Source organism: Malurus melanocephalus, unplaced genomic scaffold (assembly GCF_030028575.1).
Source record: "Malurus melanocephalus ecotype Western Australia unplaced genomic scaffold, MMel_1.1 scaffold_109, whole genome shotgun sequence".
Taxonomy (NCBI): Eukaryota; Metazoa; Chordata; class Aves; order Passeriformes; family Maluridae; genus Malurus; species Malurus melanocephalus.
The window spans coordinates 1551405-1562295 of record NW_026623341.1 but is presented as its reverse complement, the minus strand read 5'-3'; the positions used below and the strand labels follow the sequence as shown (position 1 = coordinate 1562295).

The 10891-nt window shown below is 37.7% G+C and overlaps 1 protein-coding gene across 1 annotated transcript in view; it reads left to right on the top strand.

The window, feature by feature from the left end:
- EYS (eyes shut homolog) overlaps positions 1–10891 on the top strand; it is a 685229-nt gene that overhangs the window by 178250 nt on the left and 496088 nt on the right. Inside the window, exon 14 of the mRNA XM_057369428.1 lies at positions 7071–7175. Coding sequence (XP_057225411.1) covers positions 7071–7175 — 105 coding nt within the window. The remainder of the gene's footprint in view (positions 1–7070; positions 7176–10891) is intronic.

The window sequence follows — 10891 nt, the reverse complement described above, 5'->3', positions numbered from 1 at the left end:
CTCCCCCTCCTGCACTGACCTTGGTGTCTGCATCCTTCACATATTTCTCAGCCTCCTCCACTGGCAAGACTACTCTGTGTGCCCTTTGTTTTGATTTCTTCTTAAATATGTTTTCACAGAGGCGTAACCACTATCTTTAATTGGCCCAGGTTTGGTCAGTGGCATGTCCATCATCCTCAGAGCCAACAGCAATTGGCTCTGCTGGACATGGTGGAAGCCTCCAGAAGCTTCTCACAGGCGCCATCTTTTTGGCCCCCCCACCTCCAAAAACTGGGCCAAGTAAAACCAACACAATGAGAAATCAAATGGCACATTTCTCTGATAGTATTCCATCTGAAAATACTAAGCATAATTGGTTTAAATTAGTGGGTGAATAATAATAGTTGGAAGTATCTGACAAAAGATAAGTTAATTCTTCAATCAAAACTTTAATTACCTTGTATGGAATTTATTTTATCTTTGCTCTACTGAAGGTGTTATGAAATTTTTTTTGTATTCAGTTTTTCCCCTTTATTTTAGATATAATGGTTGTTTTTTCCAATAGCGATGCCAACTATGACATAATATCATGCATAACATAATGTATGTAGAACATCAGTTAATATCTTTCTGGGTGTGACTGTGTATTTAATTAATTTTAGATAAATTAATTTTAGATAAATTAAAGCATAATCATTTTATATGAATAGGCTTGATTTTCAATTTTTAAAAATGTCAGTTACTGGAAGGCTCTTATTACATAAAAAGAAAAACAATCATGTCCAGAAAAGCTTAACACACAGAGAAGACACTGGAACACAAGGCTGAAATTTTTAGTCTTCCTGACTTACTGAGTTACATTTTTCCTTAATTCCAAATTTTTTTATGACATTATACAATGCACAGTAATATGCCAGCACAATGAGTGCTGTTTTCACTTCTTACTTCTGAGWACACCTGTAGAAATAACACATGGATATCAAGACAAYTTCACTTGAAATTTTTGTTCTAACTGCCTCAAGAAACTTGTTAGGACTTAATTTTCTGTTGCAACATGAGTTTTGCAAGTCTCTAATTTTGTTATATTCAAGGCATTTTGCATATGTTAACAATTTGTTCTTTGCTCATTTTTTTGATCCCTAAAACTGTTTTTCACCTGGTCCTACATTTGATAACTGGCCTCAGGTGATGTGTTAACAGCCTCAGAGTCTYCAGTACCTTATTACAAACACTCTCAAGGTCTCTGCTCTCTGCCTTGTATTTCTCCACACTGCAGACTCACTTTAGGGTCATGCTTAGTTCATTCTATAYAGTGTGAATGCTTGGTTTTCCTGTCTATATCCTATTCACAATAAGTATAGCTACTCAATCTATTAACTTAAGGAAAACTAAAACAGAGTGGCATACAGAAGAAATCCTTTGCTGTGGAAAAGATTTTTTATTATGAGGGTACAGTTTGCCCAGAGTAGCTGTGGATACCCCAGGCTCAAGCTTGAACCTGTCTCAGGAAGTGTCCCTGCCCATGGYAGGGGTGGTGGCACTAGATGGTCTGGAAGGTATTTTCCAAACCATTCCATGATCCTATGGATTTAAGATCAGCCTGGCCACCAGACAAGTCCTGAGGCCCCTGCTCTTAGCRTGACACCTGAGCAGTGGCCCGATGCTACAAAGGCAATGCCATGTGCACTGGGCTTCAAGGTGGCAGTGGTGACAGTAGGAATCTTACACCACAGCTTGACGCCCTTCGTTTAAATAATAAGTTGACTGGAGACTGCTGAGGAGTCTCGAGGCAGGAGGGGAAATATGTTAAATGCAGAATTATGATTTTTAAAGCTGTTTATACAACTTCTATTTAAAAAAAAATTCCTTTTTTCCCTTGGAACATTGGTACCCAGGCAAGAAATGGAATAGCACTGACCATTTGCTCTGGTAACAACASAGCAGCACCTTACACCTGAATATCCCAGTGTACCCTCCAAGAGCAGGACACACACATTTCACATGATGACAGAGATGCTACACAGCCCGGGCGCCTCAGGGTGGGCTATTGCTGCCACAGAAATATAGCTGTCTCACTAAATTGTTGTGATGTTTTCCTAGGAAAGACACAGAGAGGGCTGCAGGATGAGTGCATTTATCCTACAAATCTTCTGACAATCCATAGATTGCTGGTTGTTTGCTCTGTATTAGGTCTGTGTTCCAGAAGGCAGTTAATGTCAGCCATTAACCACCTTGTACTGAACCTAATTACTCTAGTTTTGATTAAAGCACACAATGAATCCAAAAGCATTCAATCCTGATTTGAATGCATGAAAAGAAGCCAGAATTCACTGGCATTTTTTTCCAGTAGTAATCACCATCAGATTTAGAAGTTTATATTAAATATTTTATTTAAATTTCTGTCTTCAACTTGCATCTCATTACCTTTTCTACAAAAAATGAAAAAGCTCTTGCTACCCAAGTATTTTCTCTTTGTAAAGATACTTACACACTGTAATCAAGTCACTGTTTGGTTTTGTTTCTTCTAAATGAAACAGATGGAGCTCTTTAAGCCTTTGCCGACAGCGTGCTTTCTTCAGTTGCTGAATAAATTGTGTAGCTTTTCCTGCATCCTTCCCACTTATTTTTAAATATGGAACATTCTAATCAATGTTTTATGCAGAGGTGTTTTGCACATCAATGTTCYTTTTTTGTTTTATTTAAATACATCCGAGAATATGTTTTTTCTCACAATACTGCAATAGGGCTCATATGCTGAGGTCTTCAGCAGACCTTTTCAAATCACTTTTGTTGTTTCCACACATGCAACTCAGCTACAGTTCAGTAGCTATAATCTGCTTGGTATTTTCTGTGCTTGCATCTGAAAGCTTCAAGTGACCAGAAGTGACCTGCAGTACTTTGAAAAATGGACTGTTTAGCTAAACAAAAGTTATCACAAGATTTCAGTTGGTGCATAGGCTTGGTCTCCTGTGGAAGGGAGATTCAGGAAAGGAAGTGAGAGGGGAAATTAAGCATCTGTTTAGAAGTCAGTGTTTAAATAATAGAGTAAGGATTTTCCGCATTTACCTATAGGAAAAATGACTCATGGAAGTGTAAAATGCTTCATTTGTCTCATTATGGTCTTCTAGTGAGAAAGATTTGAGGGGTGAATTCATCTTGAATGTGCCAAAAGCTGTACTGCTGTCTTGGGAAAAGTAGGCCTTTGTAACTGTCCTTCTGTGATTCCAACCATGTGCATTTATGGTGTGCAAGAATTGTCTCTTCCTGATAGTGTTAACATTTTTATCCTCTGTTTTTCTCACCTGCTGCAAGCCTGGCTCACCTCTCTTTTATATAACTAATAGAGAAATGTGTTTTAATGGAGAAATAGAGTGGAGACAAAGATTTGGACAGAAGCACTGGTTCCAAAGTCAGAGCTCTGTTATCACACAGCAAGTCRCTTAAGACCTTCACCATAAGGCAARGCAAGTTTCCAGACAATCCAGCTCATTGCACAAACAGAATTCTTTGAACCTCCTTCAGTATTATAAGCAGAGTGTATGACCTCTAAATTATAAAATCACTACACTAGAACAGAATACTATTATCTATTTCATCCTTATCCCAGCAAAAAAAAAGATGTCATATACTATGTTTTTTCTCACCTTCTTCTTCTTAAAGAAGTCCAATGATTCCTTATTTTCTTGGGGGAATTTTTCCAGTCTGATGTTATATTAACCATTAAAAGGAGTTCCTTATTGTCTAATATTTCACTGCAGTTTAAATGCATTACTTCTCACCCTGTCTGCTACAAAACACAGCAAATTGATGACTTTTGAAAAAGCACTTTCTTATTTTATGGTTGCCATCACATTTCTATTCAGATTTTCCTTATTTAGGCTTTACAGCACCATTCATTTTGTTCATCCTAAGAGGTCATGCTCTTTTGCTGTTTGTCATTCCTATCATGCTCATATGGACTGTCATTTGGTCCACAATTTCCTGGAATACACCTCATTTCACAATGAAAACACTGCATATTCAGCTGTTCTTCAGTAAGATGAGAATGGAAGGATTGTTTTATGCTTCTAACTGGATATGTTCTTTTTTATGTATCCCAGGAAACTGTTTTGAAACAAAATTCTGTGGTTTATTCCTATTTAACGTGTGATTTTTTTTTTTTTGTTTGGTATATTCCACTTGGATTACATTTGTTATTTTAAACTCCATCTTCAATATTTTAAAATTTATGAAGACTTCTAATCCTGTTCTTCATTGTGTCTTTTCATGTTGCCATCAATAAGCTTACATWGTTGTCCACCATCCAGATTGTGGAAAAAAATTGAGTGGAACTGAATGAGTAGTAGATTTCTTTCAAAATCCGTGCAATTCATTCACCAAGTCTGGTAGTAAAAYCACTGATAACTATAAATATGGCTTTCCAAAAAGTTTTACTTATCATACTCTCTTATGGTTTCTATGTAGACCAGTTATGAGGATTTTGCAGAAGACAGCAGAAAAAWTAGTGAACACAAAGAGCATGACACATGCCATCTGTTTTTTTAAACCACAAAGTATGTAAATCTAGCACARAAGGGAATTAATTTGCTTATGTAAGGCTCATTTTTTAATAAAATATTTTATATTTATAGTTTCTTGAAAATAAACACCTCAAGAACTTTTCCCGACATTTCTTCCAGAAACTGAAGTTTCACAAATGAATCTATAATTTTATGTCTCTATATTTTATTCTTTTTCTAAAGGCTGATTTTACTGAACCTTCAGGTACTATACCTATTTTTCACATATTCGGGGACAAAGCTATCAAGTTTTTGTCCACTAGTACCCAAGGGTGTGGTTCATCAGACCAGCCTATCTGAAAATTTAACTCATCTSGCAATTCTACAGCTTTTCTTCTGCATTCAACACTGAAGTTTTGCCCTTTAATCATAGGTATCAATTATGATGGTGATCTGCTTTGCAGCTGGTCTTTTTACTGATGGTTGAGGCAGAAGAAACATTGAACAATTTTGCATGATTATCATTACCAGTAGCAATCCTTCTTCATTGGATGGAAAACAACAGCTTTCCTTCACCTTCAATACTGAAGTAYATAGAGCATAATTTCTTGTTATCCTCACCATCCTATGGTAGCTACACGCCTTTGCTGCTCTGATTTCATGCCTGCATATATATGTTGTACTTTTTAGGTTATACTTAGCAATTTGACCTACTTTTTAGTCAGTTGGGCTTTTCATGTTTTGAAATGAAAACTAAGAAGTGCCACGTTGGTCACTAATATTCAGTGTCTCTCCCACAAAAAGAAAATCTGTTCTTGTGTATTTATGGAAAAGAGCAGCTTTCTTAATTATCTTTTTAAGGTAAGATGTTCACTATCAAGTTTCAAATCAGAAGCGTTCTACATTCTTTGCAGTTTTTCTGAATTCCTTTGTTATTATGTTCTTCACCCTCCTTCCATTTCCATGGATTTTGATTCCTCTCACCCAAGTTTTTAACATTTCTTTCTTTATAGTTAGAGAGTGCTTTTTCCTTTAACTTTTAATCAAGTATCTTGCAGTTACCTTTTCCACAGCTGCAGGAAAAAATGTCAATAGTGCATTCAAATATCTTTGAATTTTTGAATGATGATTGCTTTCAAAAATRTGGGTTTGTAATTAAATACTCTATCAGTCCAAGTCCTGTGTTTGTAAGGATTCTGTTAGTTCTCCAATCTATTCAAAATAATAAAAGCAAACACAAAACAAAACAGCAACAGAAAAACCCACAAGCTAAAAAAATTGAAGTTTCTTTAAAGTGATTCTACTAGATTTCTGATCTGTATTTAATAATTAAATRAAGCGTATTATAGTGTTTTCCACATAATTTTAAATTCTCACCTAGTTTCTATCATTATCTTTGTCCATGAACTTCTGYTTCCATTCCCTTAAACATTTTTCTAAATAAATATCTTAGAAGAAGAGTACATAGGGTATTGGTCTTTTTTCCTTCCTCTGTCTTCTCCTCTCTTTCTCTCCTGCCCATTTTGTTTGATTTTTGTTTGAGTTCTATTTTTACATGTTAGCTGAAAGTACATCAGATGGTTAAATAAGACTAAACTGCAAGGTGACACCATCTGCCAACCCTGTATTTATTGCTGCAATGAATTGAGAATTGTCTAAGCTCTGTTCAAGAGGGATCACAGAAACCCCACATGATCCTGTAATTTGGGTCCTTAGACTGAGGTCCCTGGATGCATTACCTATATCTGATTTGAGTGTACAAGGAACCTTCCATCAATTTCTGTGCCAAATACCAACAACAATTCTGCTCGTTCATATCAGTGACAGTAAGAGATTTCCCTCTCTGTCAATGGCTTCTGGTATTCCTCTGAGCTCCTAGTTCATACACTTGTCCCATCAATTCTCAGCCATTTTTGGTTCAGAAAGACCCCAGTATTATTTATAATAGCCTAGATATTGCCTTAAATTAGTGCATTGCACAACAGAGAAACAAGAGACTGAATTTTGTTTGGTATGTCCAATGAGTTGTTTTCATAAGCCATTTATTCCATTGTTTAAATTTTCCCCTCCATGTATCTTTTGTATATTGGCCTATATTTTTGTTGTTTCAGATTTGAAAAAGTTTGAATTACAGATCAATTAAATCTCTTTAAAAGCAGAAAATTGAAGAAACAGTTGAGTGAATTTGTGGGTTTCTGTTTGGATCTGAGAAATGGCTTAATTTACCTGAATATGGATGCAACCTTGAAAAATATTTTTTTTACCATTGTTATTAAGGTTATTAAATCTCTAAAACAGTTTTTTCAGAGTGGCATATAGCCCTAGTAATTATAGTGTTGATTTGTAATGCTAGAATGCACAAAGAATGTATTTGCAAATTCTCTTCATGTTTATTCCTTTAAAATATTTAATTTGTTAATTATCAGTTATGATCTATGAATATCTCTAGTTTTAAAGCTGTCAAGCAGAAATAAAATTGTGTTTCCAACCTGGAAAAGTTAAATTATGCAGTTGTCACTTGTACTGTGAAGCAGCTTTTCTGCTTTCCCAGCATGATTTATAGTTTTAATGTTTAATTTTCTTTTCTGTCAGACAAAAACTGTTCCACGGATATTGATGAATGTTCCTCCGAGCCCTGCAAAAATGGAGGCCATTGCCACARTTTGATTGGTGAATTTTACTGTAGCTGTTTGCCAGGTAAGAAGTCACATGATATTTAGTTGAGAAATGTTGTGTGGTATTCGAGAAAGAAATAGTGTTTTTCATAAGCATACAACAAARTAGTAATTTCTCCTGCTTGAAAAGAGAGAAGGGCTGAGCAGGTATTCTTTAAGTACATGCTACAATTGTTATGCAGGTGGTGTCAGCAGAATTTGTTTACAGAATATAACTTGACACTTGATGTTCTGCCTTCCAAAGTGATGAATAGAAAGCCTTAGAAATGAAACAACTGTGTCAGTAGAAAGATTTTGTTTCCATCTTYTCTACTAGCAAAAGAAGGAAACATAAAATTTCTGAAAGAAARTGTAGACAAGCTATACAGTAATTGTCATATGGTTGGCCGTGATGAGCTGACCTTGGACGAAAACTGGATGTAGTCATCACACAAAATTATGTGTTCATCACACATAATTTTTGTGTTCCTTCTTCCTCAGAGGAGGACCCCTCACACTCTKCTCCAGTGTGGGGTGCCTCCCACAGCAAAGAGTCCTCCAAAAACTTCTACAACATGAATTACTTCCCATAGGCTGCAGTTTTTACAGTTTGCTCCAGTGTGGTCCCTTCCATGGTGTGTAGTCCTTCGGGAATGGCCTGCTCCAGTGTGACTCCACAGGGTCACAATTCCTGCCAGCAAACCTGCTCCAGTGTGGGCTTTCCTCTCCATGGGGCCCCAGGTGCTGCCAGAAGCTTGTTCAAATYCCCACAGGCTCACAGCCTCCTTTGGGCACCCACCTGTTTTGTCATTCTCCATGGGCTTTAGGTCTCTGATTGTCCATGGATGCCCATGTGCTGCCCTGGCACAGCTGCCTCACCTTGGGCTACRGGGGAATCTCTGCTCTGGTGCCTGCAGCACCTCCTCCCTCTCCTTCTGTACTGATTTCAGTGCGTGCAGAGCTGTCTCTCTTGCTATTCTCATACTTTTTCCAACTGCATTTGCCCAGTTCATTATTTTTAACCCTCAAATGARCTGTGTAATCCCAGAAGTGCTACCACTGTCACTGATGGGCTCAGCCTTGGCCAGCAGAGGGTCATCCTGGAGCYGGCTGGCTTTGGCTCCATCAGACATGGGGGAAGCTTCTGAAAGCTTCTCAGAAAAACCACCCCTGTACCTGCCCCCCACTGAAACACTGCTGTGCAAACCCAGTGCAACTGCTTGCAGTGAGGAGAGAAGCCAGAGATATCTGAAATTGTCAATAAGAGTAGATCAACTTTTTTATCTTTTTGTGGCATGCATAATTTTATTCACAGAATCATGGAAGCAATTAGGTTGGAAAAGCCCTCTGAGRTCATAAAATYTGACAAATATACAGTAYCTGACTGAGATAAGGATTGGTGATATAGGCCAGTGTCTATACATCGGGATGTGGTATATTTTCACATAACCAGCTGATTTAAATGTGCGACATTTACATATTATAATTGATTGGGGTTTTTTATTCCTGGYTTTCTTTATTATGGGTCAACTGCTTATCAGCCAGTAGGAAAGTGGCAARCAAAACATGAAGCCACAGTACTTTTTCAGTTGCATTAAGTCAGTTACATTGCATTAAAGCTTGTTCAACAATGTCAAGTTAACAATGTAAGGATAAAATGATCAAGCTTGTATTTAGACAGAATCATTTACTTTAAGTGGATAGGAAAAAGAAGTGGTTTAAAATTTTTATGTCCCCATAAGGGCTATGTATGTTTAAAAAATGTATACAAGCTATTTCAAGTGTAATGTAAAAAGASCTTGAAAGTTATTGATGTGTGAAATACAGAAACTCACAGCCAGCACTGCCCATTATATGGGCATGAATATAATTTTAATATATGCATAAATATTGATGGATATTATTATATATAGATGTATGTGTTTGTGTGTATTATAAATGTGCATAAATATACATTACATACTACTTTTTTTAAAATACAAGTCTCACAATAGACTTTCAAGATGCAGAATATTAAAGGGCAATTATTATTATTATTATTATTATTATTATTATTATTACTATTACAATTACTCTTTATTATTATTATTATTGGGAATTTTAAAAGGCTGAATTCTTATATGTTGCTGTAATAAGTTAGTTTTACTTTTCAAGATGCAAAGACTGTGACTGTATTTCATTACTCTTTCCATTGTGAATAAACCAAATGTCACATCTCATTTTGTCAGCATATTTTGCTTTGTGAAATCACAAACACAACARTAAGCATGAAAACATCTGCCTGTTATACTTTAAAAATGAGATCATATGCATGAAATCAATATTGAAATGCTKTAAGGAATACACATATGAAATCTCAGACTATAAAATTTTTCTATTATTATTTTGAACACCTGTTAGGTACAGTCTWTGTGASGAATTTACCTATCTGCAAAATGCARCATGAAAATGAGTGGTTTAGACAGAATTTGGGGATTGCAGAAAGGCAGTAGAACACCTGAAGGACATCACAAAGGAATCAGCTTCATCAGGAACTCAGGTTAAATGGCTCTCTACAAATATATACAGTATGGGGATTATATAAGAGGAGTTGGAGATGTGTGCATGCCTGCATGGCCATGATATTATTGGCATCACAGAGACGCAGTGGAATGGCTCCTATGGCTGGAGTGTTGGGATGGAAAGATACAGGCTTTACAGGACAGTCAAGGCGGATGAGGCGGCAGTGTTTGCAGTCCATGACAGATTTTGGTAGGTGGGGGGTACAGGGGTGAATTCTTCAAGAAGCTGCCAGAAGCTTCATCTGTGTCCAAGAAAGCCAATGCTAGCCAGATCCAAGATGGACATGCTGCTGGTCAAGGCTGGGCCAATCATAAAAAGTGATAATGCCTCTGTAATAACATATTTAAGAAGAAAAAATAACCAAAAGTTATTGCACAGTTGTAATTGTGGCTAGAAAAAAGCAGGATGAGAATATGTGAGGAACAGCTCTGAGACACCAAGGTCAGTGCAGAAGGAGGGGCAGAAGGTGCTCCAGGTGCCAGAGCTGAGATTCCCCTGCAGCCCCTGGTGCAGCCCATGGTGAGGCAGCTGTGCCCCTGCAGCACACGGAGGATCATGGGGATACAGAGATCCACCTGCAGCCCTGGGAGGAGACCAACAATGGAGCAGGGGATGCCTGAGAGGAGGTTGTGACCTGTGGCAGGCCTGAGCTGGAACAGGGTCCTGGCAGGCACCTGCASACCATGGAGAGAGGAGCCCACCCTGGARCAGRATTCCTGGTGGGACTTGTGACCATRTGSGGTACCCAYGCYGGAGCAGACTGTGCCTGAGAAACTRCACCCCGTGGAAGAGTGACCYGTGTTGAAGTGGTTCATGGAAAACTGTTGCCCGTGGGMTGGACTAATGTTGGAGAAATTTGTAAAGAACTGTGTCCTGTTGGAAGGATGCCACATTGGAGAAGGAGATTTCTCTCCCTGAGCAGTGGCAGAAACAACCTATGAGGAACTGACCATAACCCCCATTCCCTGTCTCCTTGCTCTGCTGGGRTAGGAGGCAGAGCTTGGAAGGAGGGAGGAGAGGGGGAGAAGGTGTTTTTTAAGGTCTTATTTTACTATTCATGATCCTGCTCTGATTTTGTTAGTGATAAATTCAATTAATATTATTTGAATTAATCAATTAATTCTAGTCTGGTTTGCCCGTGACAGTATTYGGTGAGTAATCGCTCTCTGTTCTGGTCTCAACCCATGAAATCTTACT